This window comes from Stegodyphus dumicola, chromosome X1, assembly GCF_044657685.1.
Source record: "Stegodyphus dumicola isolate Sdum_Otavi_A_Nest chromosome X1, ASM4465768v1".
Taxonomy (NCBI): Eukaryota; Metazoa; Arthropoda; class Arachnida; order Araneae; family Eresidae; genus Stegodyphus; species Stegodyphus dumicola.
In genome coordinates this window covers 231,036,929-231,052,913 of record NC_140780.1, presented here as the reverse complement: position 1 = coordinate 231,052,913, position 15,985 = coordinate 231,036,929, and the positions used below count along the sequence as shown (strand labels likewise).

The 15,985-nt window shown below is 34.7% G+C and overlaps 1 protein-coding gene across 7 annotated transcripts in view; it reads left to right on the top strand.

The window, feature by feature from the left end:
* LOC118192806 (solute carrier family 2, facilitated glucose transporter member 10-like) overlaps positions 1–10,453 on the top strand; it is a 216,332-nt gene extending 205,879 nt beyond the window's left edge. For 5 of the 7 annotated variants that reach the window (XM_085807059.1, XM_085807061.1, XM_085807063.1 and 2 more), the window contains 2 exons: positions 1,121–1,253; positions 10,054–10,453. In XM_085807059.1, coding sequence (XP_085663185.1) covers positions 1,121–1,253; positions 10,054–10,210 — 290 coding nt within the window. In that variant the 3' untranslated portion in view covers positions 10,211–10,453. The remainder of the gene's footprint in view (positions 1–1,120; positions 1,254–10,053) is intronic. The other 2 variants (XM_085807060.1, XM_085807064.1) reach the window with 2 other exon arrangements.
* Positions 10,454–15,985: the final 5,532 nt, after the last annotated feature.

Below are 15,985 nucleotides of genomic sequence, written 5' to 3'. Positions count from 1 at the left end.
GAGGTTCGTAGAAGTGCACTCTATTTTCATAGATGATTAGAATTTTTCGTCATTTACCCAGTTAACTGCAGTTTTAGAAGTATGACCTTTTCATGATAAAAGGAACATTTTTGTATTGTCTAATTATATTCCTCACTGAATTATTATTAGCATCTAGGACTGATACGTAATGAATTACTATAAAGCACTGAGGAAAGAAGTATAATTATATATATAAAACCCATTGTTTTAATAGTAAATACTCAGTGAGTTATTCAGCAAATGACATCCAAAAAGCTCCTAAAAACTGTGAAGAATCTGTATCATTTTCGAACATATGTTATACTTAAGAAACGTATGAGCATTTAGATAAAAAGTAGAATAAAGTAATGAAAATATATCATGTTAATGAAGTTGTAAGGATTATGTTAATTTTATTAATAGTTAAAATTTGAGTTAAACTTCCTTTCCTATCGATTCTTAATTTCAACTTGCCCCTTCCGGCTAGAACGTAGTTTTAGAATCACGTCTGAATGCTAATGAGGAAGAGCGGTATTTAACCACGAAGGTCTACAGCCTTAGTGAGAGAGACACCAGATATTCTGGCTGCACGTGTCCGCCTTTATAGGCTACTCTCTCGTAAACTATTATTACGCTCGGCCGTACTTTAGGCCCTTGATAGCTTTACAGTCAATTAGCGTTAAGGGGCCAACTCTGTTAGAATTATGATAGCTTCGGCTATATCTCTTTAGTTAAGATTAGTTTAGTTTGATTTTTAGTCTCTTAAGTTCAAGCCCAAGTGTCGGCTTTATTGTACAACTCCAAGACGGAGTTCTGTTAAATCTTATCTGAATAATAAAGGGTTTTTTAACCCTTCCCAAGTTTACTTATTGTCTCACGAACTCAAGCGATTATTCGCTTACTCTTAAGATTCTTCACTTTTAACTATAATTTAAATTTACACACTGGAGAATCCTACTGATATTTTTTCGTTCTTGGTCAGTACATTCATTATTCCTAATACAGCTTGTATATTCTGGGTAGTAAGGTTTAATCTTACTGAACGTCAAAACTTTTAATAGAGGCTTTTCTTTTAGCAATTTAGACTTTTGTTACGGTATTTTCTTCATTCTCTTCACAGATGTAGCTGGTATAGGCCCAACATTTGTGGTTTATGGATTCGTATGTTATGCTGCAGCTGTATTCGTTTTCTTTTGTGTACCTGAAACGAAGAGCAAGACTCTTGAAGAAATCAACAAAGATCTAAGTAAAGGGTAACAGTATTTTTCTTTAATACGTTTATAGTGCCTATGCAATATTATTGACTGCATCATTGAGCATATAATGGCTATGCAGGGTATTTCTAAACATTATTAAATATCACTTAAATGTTTGGTAGTCCGTGGCTTCAATTTAAAAAGTGAATCAAGCAGTAAAGGCTTTCAAGCTACAATAAAATGTGGTAATGTGTTATCGTTTAATAAATTTATACGAAGCTTAAATTTTTATACCCGTCCCATACGAAAAACAAAGCGTCAATGAAAGAAGAATTTTCCATGCGTAAATTAACCAAACAAAAAATCTATGATTCATATAATTAAAATAACTGGAGGTGTCATTAAAACTTTTGGAACCTGTATTCAAATACAACAAAATGTAATTATACAAGGTGTTTCCAAATTCAACCGACCTATTCAGAGAGGAGATAATAGGCATTAAGAGAATGAAGTATAGCCATAGAACAGAGAGTAGCAAATCATGTTTAGTGGGAGAAGGTCGCAAAAATATTTATGAAGGGTATGACGTTGAATGGAGCAAAAGGGACCAATAATAATTAGAAAACATATATTTGACGTAAAGCAGGGTTACAGTGCATCACAGCTCAACGTCAGAAAGGAAGCGACGAGACAGTTTTATAGGAATTGTTCGAAGCTGCGGCCGCTAAGGTCATTGCACAGTCACCATCGACTGACGAAGGATTCAAACACACAGTGCGATCCGAACAGATAATCTCCAAACATTCCTGGTCAGATTTTAATATTGAACTTCTGTTGTACTTTCGACTAGACAGTGGAGATTTTCGGACGACCACATATGCGCACTGTGCATGTTGACCACGCCTTCTGTCTTAATGCAGGCTTCAGTTGAGAATAAAACAGTGGCAGGAAACTGTGAACCATTCCGTGTGACAACCAAGCATCCAAAGTACGAACTCTACCCGAAGGGAGTAGTCGGCATCGCTTAGGAGTTGCACGTCTGCACGTAGAAAGGCGTGCATGTTTTCTGCATGTAGAACTTTCCACACCATTTTATGACGAATACCCAGTTCAGCTGCAACCGATCGTGTGCTGGTCGATAGGGAAAATGCTAATCGTTGCAATACTCGGTTTTCTGTTTCAGGTGTAAGCACACTGCTTTCTTGCCCTGCATTACGCCTCGTTATTTGGGAGGATCCCGTCTTCCGCAGCCTTTGATTGATGTTCGTGAGGTGGTATGGTGCGAACAACGCCTCCTAGGATATTGCTATTTGTACATCCTCTATGTATATGTCCATTGCCACTTGCTCGGCGGCAAATTAGATGCATATCCGTATATTCCTCGTTCATGTGATCTGGCATATTGTTTCCGAATGAAATGTAACACCTGCGAATTCTGCAGTGTACACTAATGAATACTTGCTGGCTGCTTTTATTTTCCTCATAGGTATTAGAAATTTGGATTAAAAAAAAAAGGTTTTCTCTCCACCGCAGTGCTCCTAATCGTCGCATCTGTTTGGCCACTCACTTCGTCAGACTCACGGTCCTCTAAACATCCATTTTCACCCGCTGAATGCGGTTTGCGACCCCATGTTCTTTGGTCATTTCCCTGCTCTTTATGGCTACTCTTATTCCTCTCAATTAGTCAATGAAATTCGGAAACACCCTGTACACGTTAAGTTTAGGAATGCAGATTTCTCAAAGATATATTTTACGACTCTGGTTTCAAATTAACATTCGTAAGAATGCAAAATGTCTTTCCTTCTGTGAAAGTGCTTTAATTTAGGTCAGTTTTTTCCGCGCCGATTTTGAATATTATTGACCTTTTATTTAATATAAGTTCTTGAGTAGGGGGGGGACTTATCAAATCTTTACCTCAGAAAGCCAATCAAATCTTTACCTCAGAAAGCCAATCAAACCGTTCATAGATATAATGAAGTTTTGTCCAAAATTTTACTGAAAGATATTATGTGATCGAAATTGCTATAGTCGAAAACTGTACTTTATTTGATTCATTTTAAAATTTGAACCATGAGTCTAATGACTTAATATAGAAGAAATATTTGTTAGCGCAATCTTTTAAAATAAATTTTATTGTTAAATATCAAAAATATATAAAGTTAAATATGTTGTTCGAGTGTTACTCAGTGTATCATAGATGATTATTTCAAAAATCTGGTAAATTCTTAGGAGTGAATTGATAAAAATTTTATTACAAAAAAAATGGAAATACGCAATCTAAGCGAGTTCTTATTAAAGAATATGAAAGCAATACCCAGTATGATATATCGTTTCAAAATACAGTCAAACCTCGTTATGAGATCATCTGGGTATAAGGATATGGCAGCTTATAATGTCAATTTTTAAAACTGGCAGCCAAATACATGCAGTTTCAACGTTAACGTTATTCTATATGTATCAAATTTCTAAAATCAATATTGTTTATAGACTCAGTCTAATTTTCAGGCTTAAGGTACTTTCACTGAAACTTTAAGCTTTTTTCATGAAGTTTTCTACCTACTGAAATAATCTTTTTACAGCTGACTGCTGTTTTTTATTGAAAACCCTTCTGCTTTTATTTTGATAGTTCGCCAGACCTCTTCGCGCAAGAACATGATTTGTGAGAAGTATGGTAAAATGCCAAAGTGTAGTTTTCAAGTCAAATTCTTAAAATTTAGAAGCTGGAAATAAATTACATAACTCCTACGGACTGACTAGGGATTTCAGCACCAGTTTTCATTAGCTGCTGATTACAGCTTCATCATTAATTTCTCTTTAAAAATACATAATCAAAGATTAAAAAAATGGTTTTCATAGTTACCCAAGTATAACGATGACATCGTATTGACATAGCAATCTCGTAGCTCACGACGTTGCAAAGATGTCGCAGTATGCCGTCTTTAAGACGCTCAGATGTCCGCGAAAATCCAGTATTTTGAGACCATTGTAGACGTCACGGATCACGAATCATCACTTTACTACTAACTTCAACTACTATGAGATTTTATTAGTCGATTTAATTTCTTGCCTGAAAGCCAATCACAGTAATTTTTTTAATTATGGTGCAATCGCACCTTACACTCGGAGGCGGCGCTGTTATTTCGGCAAATCTAAGTTCGTAAATTCAAAATGTTCTTATCAGCGAGTGAGTTGAGAACGGCGGTCTTAAGTTCTTGAAATTCAGTTCGTAATTTATATATACACTTGTAGAGTCACAAGGAATTTTGATACCTTATACACTATTTACACAATCGTCTAGATATACAGAATTTCGAAGGCGATTTCTTGGTCACGTGACGTAAACCAGCTAATGGGAAAGTAACAGATTTCACACGCCTTCATATAGCACATTTTCATCGCAAAAACTTAGGCAACGACGTCATGTCGCGCCGTTTTAGTGACGCATTATTGCCTTCCAAATTTACCTTTTTTGGACTACTTTAAAGGCGTCGTTACAACGTCTTTTTATAAATATAAGTCCGTTTTAAAAAAATTTACACTTACTAAATTTCTCAAATTCTTCTTCCACTCTTATTTTCTCCTAAAGTTCTTTTTCCCATTCTTTCTAAAATCCTGAAACTGGTCTACTTATTTCGCTTTCATATTTGTGTAAAACTGTATATTTTAAAAACAAGTGGGTTAAAATAGAGTACTGAATTGAATAAAAGCTACTAAATGATGCAATCTGATACGCTACTGGCATAACAGATTTATATCCCGGATAATTGTTTACTGCTCGATTTAATCTATTTTTAAGAAACTAAATTGAGAAAGATGTGCTATGATTAAATCACTTCCTCTTTTTTAACAATTTACTATAATAAAAGTGAAGGAAATAGTTTTATATATCAGTGTATATGCTAAATTAGCATATACACTGTATATATATATATATACACACACACATATATATATACACTGTATATATATATATATACACACACATATATATATATACACTGTATATATATATATATATACAGTATGTATATATATATATATACACTGGTGTGCAAAAATTAAGGACGAGACGGTTTTTCAATATAACTTTGTACAAAAGCTTTCCAAATCAACGCATTTAATGCCGTAAGATCCCCAATACGTAAGGACATGAGTAATGTAAGCAACACTTACTAAAAGAGAAATCAGAGGGATAAAAAGAAGCTTTATTGAAAAAGTAGCATGGAGCGCAATGCGACTGAAGGCCGAAACATCCCTGTGATGGGTGTACAGCAAGAAACATCCGGTCTTTAATAGTTGATATGATCTCCCCTGACTGCTAGGCAGGTTTCACAGCGTCTCCCCATGTTGAGAATGAGGGTGTCAATGAGTTGTTGAGGCATTGCTGCCCATTCGTCTTGCAGCGCCAATCGAAGCTCCGGAATCGTTACTGGTGGTAAGGTACGAGCTGCCAAGCGTCTGCCTAGAAAATGCCATACATGCTCGATGGGATTGAGATCCGGAGATCGTGCCGGCCAATCCATACGTTCAATATCCTCACTCTCTAAGAGCTGTTCGGCAGCTACTGTGCGATGACATGGTGCACTGTCGTCCATGAAAAGGAACTGCGGACCCATAGCGCCTCTAAAACGACGCACATATGGAAGAAGAATCTCGTTACAATAACGGGTCCCGTTGACTGAACCTGCGTCGAAGATGTGAAGGTCTGTACGACTACCAAGCATGATGCCTCCCCAAACGAGAACACCGCCACCTCCATACCTGTCCCTTTCAATGATGTTCGAGGGTTGATTGCGGTTTCCCCGCTCTCTCCAGATGAGTATGCGATGAGAATCGCTACTCAGACTGAATCTGCTCTCATCTGTAAAGAGTACTCGTCCCCATTCCTTGTCTCTCCGATTCCGGTGTTCCCGGCACCTCAGAGAACGCGTTCTCCGATGGGAAGGCGTTAGAGGTACACACCGTACAGGGCGTCGTGCAAACAGACCACCACCGTGCAGTCTTCTGGCCACGGTAAAAAGCGATATCGGTCGTCCAGTCGCCTGTGTCGTGTGTCTAGCGATTTCTCCCACTGTCTGCCGCCTGTTTCTTCTGGCCTGTAAGGCAATATACCGGTCATCTGCGGGTGTGGTTCCTCGTGGACGACCACTACTAAACCCCCGGATAGCTGTTCCTGTAGTTTGAAATTGTCTCCAAAGTCGTGAAACGATGCTGTGAGTAATTCCGAATTCTGCAGCCACACTTGTCACACTGCGGCCTTCCTCCAACTTCCCAATGATTCGACCTCGGTTAAAAGCATCCAGATGTCGTCTAACAGATTGATTATTCGCCATTTCTCGCTGAGGTAGCAACTCGGTGTGATTTTAACTGCTATACGGCGTGCAATCTCTTTGCCAGAAATACTGATCTTACACCGACAACATGCTTTATACTACTCAGACACTCCCCCATTACGTCTACCTGCATATCTGCGCATGTGCTACCGTACATCACCTTACTTAATCTCCTGATTGGTCTTTCTGTCCGCTCTGCCTCTTCGTTCAGCTGATATGCTAATTTTTCGACTTCGTCCTTAATTTTTGCACACCAGTGTATATATAAATGCACTAAGAAATAAAATCGCTATATAATACAAATATTACAAATATTTGTATATATATATGCATTTAATATATACAGATAAGGATTAAATTTTACGTTGTATCAAACTTTACGTATTTAAGCAAACATTATTCAACTTTCCTTTTTTTCTTTTTTCCTTTTAACATTATTCAACTAACATTTCTATATAATTTCAACGATGTGTCATTTTTATCACTGTATGAATGACATGCTATCTAAAACTTTTGTACCCTTTGAGATTCAGCATTTCACTTATTAGTGGCAAATGTTTGCACGAGAAACAAGTCTTCTGGTTCTGAATTTTTGAATATTCATTTCCATATATTATAGGATAGAAGGGTGTACCCAGAATTAGTTGACGAGAGATTTCCCAAATTCATTATATTTTTTTTTCTTTTTGTACATGTTTCCAGGTTTTTATCATAGATATATATATATGGAAAATATGAGAAAAATATTTTGTTCCCTAAAACATTTGGCATTAATTGTCATCTGAAATTCAGAATGGTCTAATTCTCTCCCTCCTTCAATAATTTCTTAGCACCGAATATAATATTTAGATAAAATGCTGTGCACTCATTTTTTACGAACCGAGAGTAGCATTTGCTGAAGATAGCTCTTATTAGCTAATCAGTATGTAAAGTAAAAATGGAACTACATAATTCGCTAACTTTAAAGCATTTACTGTTATGTAACAGTAAAGGCTTTTAATGTACTTTTAAAGCATTTACTACTTATAAATTGATTAATAAAACTTAAGCATCATATTAAACATTTTTAGATGAAACGTTTAAAATTAGTTTAGAATTTATAACAATCAATAGAACTATAACTAATATTTACTATATATTTCTAATACATGTAAGCTAATCTATGATATTTGTTTAGTAAATTCAAATTTAGAATGATAATTATCACAAATTCTTAATTCCATTATTATAATACACCTTTAAATTATTCCCAAAAAACTTTACATACAAAAAAAAAAAAAAAAAAAGCATTCGAAAGGAGTTCTTATAGAATTCCCTATATATATATAGTAAAGACATAAAGCAAGAAATTTTTAGAACTAATTGTTCACAAAGACCAAAAAATGAAATTCATAATTAATAAATTTCAAAAAATTTCAAATAATTCATTAAAGGTTAGAAAGAATTTTAAAAATGTTAAAACCAAAACTTTTCAAACAAGCAATACCCCGATTCAAATTTAACGAATTTAAAGAAAAATGAACAACAGAAAAAGAATTCAATCAACTTCAATGCAACTTCGTCAAAGATGTTTAAAAGCAAAAATTTTGATTGAAATTTTTCATTAAAATATTTTATTTTTTTCACTTACGTTTTTAATTCTTTAAATAAAATAGAATTCTCTTTATTTAAGGTTCAGAATTCTAATTAGAATTTACTTTTTTTCTTCCTTGCTTTGGGGAAGGGCCAGAATTTTCGGGTGACCTATTATAATTAAAATACATTGGAATGGTTCATCGGCTAATTCTGAATACAGAAAAGGAAGGATTTTTGCTTAGAAGAGAGATTTCAGTGTTCCTCTCCCCCCCTAACGAAGTGGCATTGAAAATAATTGAATTACTCTTCTGTTATGTTAATTTTTCTTTAAATTTCATTAATTTTTTAATTGGGTTATTGCTTGTTTGAAACGTTTTGGTTTTAACATTTTTTAAATTCTTTGTAACATTTAATGGATTATTTGAAATTAAGAAATCAGGAGTAATTACATCAGGAGTAAAGCATTTTGGATTATGAATTTCATTTTTTGGCCTTTGTGAAAAATTAGTTCTAAATTTCTTACTTTATGTCTTTACTGATAATTTTTCAGCAGCTTAATGCGCAAAAATTCTAGGCATGTTTATATTTTGTTTATGAAAAATTGTTTTGTAATTATATATATATTATTTAATCTTTAATACTTTCCAAAGTTATCCAAAAATGTCAGTTTTCAAAGTTATAAAAAGCCCAAGTTACAAAACGCAAACAATGGAATATGAACTAGAAAAGGTAAAAGTAATACAAATTTTGCACAAAAATTAAATCAAATATAAAAACTATTAATAGGAAGCCGAAATAAACAGAAGCTAATAAGGCAAAATTTTGGAACTGTATTTCATTGCCTTAATTTTGTTCTTTATCGAGAGGACGATAAAAATTAATAAAGTTCTAAATTTTCCAATGTCATTGAAGCTCAAAACAACATTTCTGAAAGCTATGGAATGTCCAATATAAATCGGAAAATTTTCAAACTTAATAATTAAAAATTAAAAACATTTAGACAGAAATATAGCTATGGTCGAATAATCGGCATTAAAACCAATAATCGGCGGTATTGTAATGGTAATTTTTCAAAGAACCGGATATTAGATCAGAGATGAACGGCATGTGTACCCAACTAGCAATCCAGGTGCTGGCGCAATATGACGATGAAGAATGCAAGCTTCTAAAATTTGTCCCTATTGGTGTCTTCGCGCAGAGACACGGCAATCGTAATACTATAAGTAAATTCGGAATTCTTTAGAGACGACAACGTTACGTTATTAACGCATCAATGTGCATTATTGAATGCATCATTGTAGGTTCTGATTCCTGTGCTGTAGCTCCATGTTCAAGCCGAAGCAATAGTCGCCTTGCTATCCGTATAAATGCAGACATCCTCGCACCATACGTACGGATTCTTGAGTCTTTGTAACGGATTCAAGTTTCCTGTCCCAGGGTTACGTATTTGGCTTTACGATCCCTATGAGCAATGCGGAAAAGATTACGATCCTCTCGAGCATTGTTGTGTGTGCGTTGTTGAGCAGTAACCAAGACGAGTAGCAATTGCATACTACGATAATCCGATAATCTAAGATTCTCCGGATACTGAATTCACAGATATGCTAGTATGAGTTCCATTTTCTTGGACGAAGCACATCACGACCCACAGCGCAAGAAACAACGAGTAAACGCAATTTCTAATCAAATGTCGGCATTTTGGTTTGCCTTTTTAGACTGCGTTAAGGTGTCATTACTCTTGACTGTAATGTATGTATCCCAAAAACGCTGATTATTAGCATATGATAGTCTGCTTTACGTTTCATCCAATTTCAGGTTTGTTGCGGTATTTGATGGTGTAGCAGTTTTAATGGCCAACACTTTAATACGAAAAGAAATGATGATAAAAATTTTATTGTTATTGAAGTAATCTTTCTGTCCATAATTCCGTTATTTTTTTCCTTTATTAGGTTTCTACAAAAGGATATCAAGGCATGTGCATTTCCTTATAGTCATAGAAAATATTCCTTAAAGACTTTCGCATCTGAATCCAAGACATCAGGAGTAAAGCATGAAGCAAAAAGTTACAAATATTTAAACGAAAATTCGTTAGATTTCTTTATGTAAAATCTGCTTTGCGTCATACCTGTTTCGTTTATATGAAATATATTATTAATCATTTGTAATTGAAAGAAATCTGGATTTTACAAGGATTTACAACAAAAAAATCAGCTGTTTTATTTTTTCAACATTTAGGATCAACCTGTGAGAATAAGCATCACAAATTACACTGAACAATAACATTTAACATATTGTTTTGTGGTAGGAAAATCTGCGGAATGGTCTACTTGATTAAAACTGTAGAGTCCATTTTTGTTTGCAATGTGTTGTCATTATATACACAAACATTGTACTTACCACACTGTACTACATTATATTTTGACACCTATGCTGTAGGAAAAGCAAGACCCAGTCTGGAAATGAATTTTAAACATCATACCGCACCCCTTTACTTTTAAAGCTCTCAAAGGCTCACTAATTAGTTTTCTATTATTTTGTGTCTTTCGATAACTTAAAAAGGTCATCGTGTTCTTCATTAAATTCAGTTTTTTGTTAAATTCAAGGACTACCATTTATTAAATTCAGCCTTATTCAGTGTACCTGCAGATTCAGAATAACTTAGTAGTCTAATTAGAGGACCAACAAATAATGTCATCCTCAATTTTTTTTCAAATGTTTTTCGGAACTTTATAACAGATATTGAAAGTTTTCCTGTTTTTCCATTGTCTCTATAAAGATTTTCATTAAATAAAGTTTGATGTAAAGAGGCGTAGGACATTTTCTAAGAATAGTTGTTCAATAAACATATGGGTACTATCCTGAAAATTCCCACAGCTGCCGAGACTTTTGAGAAATTTCTGTGATTATATCTGACACTACCTTAGAGTATATATGTTTTCTGTATCTGTGCATTACTCGCCACTTCACATGTTCTTTACCTTTCGCTTGGTGAAATCTAGTTTTCAACAAAAGTTCATAGTATAATCTAAACTAAAAAAAAAAGCACACCACACTCTCTTTTAGAGGAAACTGACTACAAATGCATAGAACCGGCTCCAAGCATGGGCAACATATGCAGTTGGCCAATTCATCTTCTGAGAGCGCCAACCTAGTTCGTAGCATTTAAACGAGTCTATATTACTAAACTATGTGCTATACACCTACCAGGTAACCTCCAGAAGTTAACTCTACTGGCTGATGAGTTACAGCCTTTCTTAAAGTTTACTAGTTTAGACGTTACATAGTTTGGAAGCTTTCTATTACTTTTTCTAGCTGCTCCTCTGTATTTATATACGAATCGGAGGTATATTTTATACTTTGCTTGTTTCTCATTTGGCATGCTATAGAATGCCTAGGAAATGTGTGAAATATGAATCGTTTCATACATTGCCGGAGCAGGAAAGACGAAAAATAGCAAACGCCTTCGCCGGGAATCGAACCACGGATCTCTGGAATACCGGCCCAGTGTGTAGAACCACTACACCACGAAGGCACGCTAGGAAGGTGGGAGAAATACCTTATATACTCCCCCTTTTAAACGGAGACTAGGGTTTTTAGGCGACCCAGTCGTCAAATCCTGGGTGTGGAGAGTCATCATCTACAAACCTTTTAGTTCGGGCGCCACTGTAGAGATACTAGGTTAGTTGGAAAAGACAGAGAGATGAAAAATATACAACGCCTTCGCCGGGAATCGAAACAAGGACCTCTGAAATACCGGCTCAGTGTGTTGACCACTACACCACGAAGGCAAACTAGGAAGGTGGAAGAAATACCTTATATAACCCACGGGACTCTAGAATACCGGCCCAGCGTGCAGAACCACTACACCACGAAGGCACGCTAGGAAGGTGGAAGAAATACCTTATAGTTTTAGGCATTATATTCAATGTTTGGGCATTCTATAAAACACCGGATTTCAAACTTTGCCGGTAACCTTCACGTCAGCAATTTGTAAGTTATCACATATCTAATATTCATGCAGCTGTGCTTTTGTATTGATTTCAAATGAAAAAAGACACAAATGTATCAGTCGGGGCTGATGTTGTAGGCGGTGCTGGTTTGTAGAATGCATAATTGAGTAGCTACAGTCAAATCCAGCCGTCATGACGATTTCACAGATTTTAATTTCCAGATAAAACAAGTCTTGAGACGCATATTCTGATTCACACATCATTATAGACGATATCTGCATCCATTCTTCATTCACATTTTGTTAATTTTCTACATCTTAAGACAAGTACAGCGCTTGAAGGAGAGAAGTAAGTGACTATATCCTAACAGAAAGTAAGCAAAACAGGAAAGTGGGACGCATTCAGAAAAAATGTCTGAGAGAGTCAAAAGTTTACAATTTGCAATGTTAGTCTCGACTTCGATGTCTGTGATTGGCTAAAGCATTTATGATGTAGGGATCTTCCCTTTTATCTATTAACTTAGTGTGGAGAAACCTAGTGAACTAACTACTAAGCGAATAATCGCTGAAATTCAAGAACAGAAACGTAAAACTCAAGAAGGGTTAATTATCCTTTATTGCTCACAATAAAGATGTACAGACGGTTCTTTTCTCAAGACGTACAATAAAGCCTCCACTTGGGCTTAAACTCAAAAATGTAAGAAATAAGAACTTAACTAATGACTAACTAAAGAGATTTAGCCGAAGCTAATACAATTTCTAACCTAGTTGGTCCCTAATATTAAATTAGCTAGTGAAGCTATCAAGTGCACGTAATACGGCTGAGCGTAATAACAGCTTAGAGAAATGTAGCAAACGCGCACTATTCAAGAAATCGAATTCTCTCTCTCGAAGTCAGTGGAACTCATTTGCATTTAACGCGATTCTAAAAACTCATTCTGGAAAGGAATTTTAAGCTGAAATTAGAAGAGATAGGAAAGTGTGACAACTTAAAATAACTGTTATAAACTTAGGGAAAACGTTACATCTTTCCCCACCAGAATTTAAATACTCGAAGAAAAGAGGTCTCGCAACGACCTTGTTTAAGAGTTTAAATCCTAGAAAACTTCCTAGCATTTCAAAGTTTAAGTTCTAATACTCTGCGTTCTTAATTCACTTTCATTATTGAATTTTTCTTGTTAGGGCTAACTTTATAAATGAAATAAAGCTAAATTAAAACTAAGAAAAACTAATTTTTTACAACATTCTTGCTTAGCACGTACATCTTCTTCATCTTGATATCAGTCTTATACATACTTTGCTCCTTCCAAAATATCTGGATGAAAAAGGTATTAGTACTTGTTTCTAAGGAAAACATTTCCATTTTCCATTCCAAATACATTTTATTGCATTTATTTGGCCCTCAAAGATATTTCATTCACTCATATTGTAAGAGTCTCTGCTATTCCACATAAACTAAATCCTGCAATGAAACTGGCGAATTCTCGCACAGGCGTGAATAAATTACCAGCACAGAAGAAGAGGGAAAAATAACCCTTTGCTTAATTCAGATAATTAACAGAAAGTTACGATCTTTGTGCTTTACAATGGCATCGTCAAATTCCGGTAGAAATAGAGTGTAGAATGTAATTCATGTCAAAAATCTAAAATAAAATACTGCTGGATTAGCACGTTAAATTACGCCTAACAGGTTGACTCAACAAAGCCTAACAGGCGTGATGATAATCCAAAATGACCAAGAGGTTTACTAGCGTAACACCGAGATAGCAACGAAACGTGCGTTGCCTAGAGAAAACACGTTCACCCGTTTAAATAGTCGCTTCACTTTAAATTTACATCCTGGCGAGAAAATGCGAGGGAAAGTTGAGGAGTTCAGGAAAGGTATCAAACTTAAAATAAATTTGTTATCCAAAATAAGGGAAACCCGACAATATTTTAACTCATTTCCTCCAACGCTGTCCAGAAGTTTGTTCTGTGACGAGACAAGCGTGCGTGTTAAAACGAACGACACTACCATCTAACCAACTTCCTAAAAATAAAAATAAAATCTAGACACACTAGACATCAAAATGACACTTTAATATCAATACTATACCTAGTGTGCTACACTCGAACTATACTAATACTATACCTAGTGTGCTACACTCGGACTATACTAATACTATAGCTAGTGTGCTACACTACTACAATAGAATATTCTACCTCCCGTCTATTCCTATTATAATAGATTTACAGCTTCTGCCTCGCTATATCGGAATTTTTTATCGCTTCGTCAATGATTTCTTGAATGTCCTTTAATTTAAATTTTTCTTCCCTTTCCTGCATAAAAAAAAATATATGTAAGAGAGTTAAAATTTTCCTTCCTAAAAAGACTTCTGCGGGGGTCTTTTGCGTAGTATCGTGCTTCGCCGTTTTTAAAGCAAAGCCTAATTCATTGACGCAGCTATCCCAATGGTCATGATAATTTCTAACGTCCCCCAAAAAAATTTTAGCAATATTCTTGTTTATATGTACCGCAATATTCGATTGCGGCCTATATGATACCATTTTTAGATGGCGTATGGAAGTCCTGTGCAAATGTTTTTAAATAAGTGACTAATAAATTGTTTCCCATTATCCGATATTACTTTTACTGGGGCCCCGTATTTTAAAATACATTCCCCCATAACACAAGACATCCTCAGGATATCCTATTTAAGTCGCTATGTCCCGGGAAGCAGTTAGGATATCCTGAGGATGTTGATTCTCAGATATCCTGAGGACTTCTTAAGTCAACATCCTGAGGATATCCTATTCAAGTCTCAATGTCCCAGGATATATGAAGATCTCCTCAGGATGTTGATTTTCAGATATCCTGAGGACTTCGTAAATCAACATCTTAAGGATGTCCTGTTCAAGTCGTAATGTCCCGGGCTACATGAAGATCTGAGGATGTTGCTTCTCAGATATCTTCAGTACTTACTTTTTATGGAAACTCATATCTGAAAATATTAAAGTAAAGTAACCTTGTACCACACGCAAGTCATGTTATAAGAATCGAAATCTTACTCTATGGATTACCTATTCTGCATATGAAAATTTAATTGTTATGCTTACACACTTATTTTTGTCTTGTATATGTTGTCTGTAAGTATTAAGTAATAATATTTTCAAATTTTTGTTGTTGTTTCACAGTGCCTAGTGATCAGAGTACTTTCTTACAAATTATAGGCACGTGTTTTCAGCCGTTTTGAGTTTCATATTGAAAGTGTGTTTACGATTAAATTCTAATTGCTACATAATATATTTTGTATTTTGTAAACATTATTTTAGATATTTTGCTAATATCTTTGAACCCAAATATTATTTACGTTACAGGTTAGCTCAGAAAATCTTTCACGAAGACATTTATCTTATGAACAGATGGGCATGATGTACATCCATGCCTTATCTGGCATTAGAACTTGAGCCCTTCTGTACGGCAATCAGTCACTAATGACTTACTCGTCTCTGAGGCACTAATCAGAGATATCAAGTTATAAAAGTATTCTATTAAATTCATCGATAGTTCTTAGCATAGAAATAACTATACTTTGAAACTGCAAAAGAAAAATACTTTTTGATCTGTTACACTATTATATTAGTTATATTAGTAATGAATAATGTTTAGTGCTGTGCAGTAATAAGTAACAATATATATATATATATATATATATATATATATATATATATATATATATTTTATAAAAATATATATATATATTTTTTTATATATATATATATATATATTTTTTAACAAACGAAATTTGAGTTTACATACGCAGTGTTAAAAACTAGTCTGTACGAGGTTTAACTTGCTTTAATTTGAATTTATAAACAGAAGAATAATTTTATTGGGCTAAAAAATTCATTGCAGTTTCTTCGTTCATTTTCTGGTAAGTTCTTTAATAATG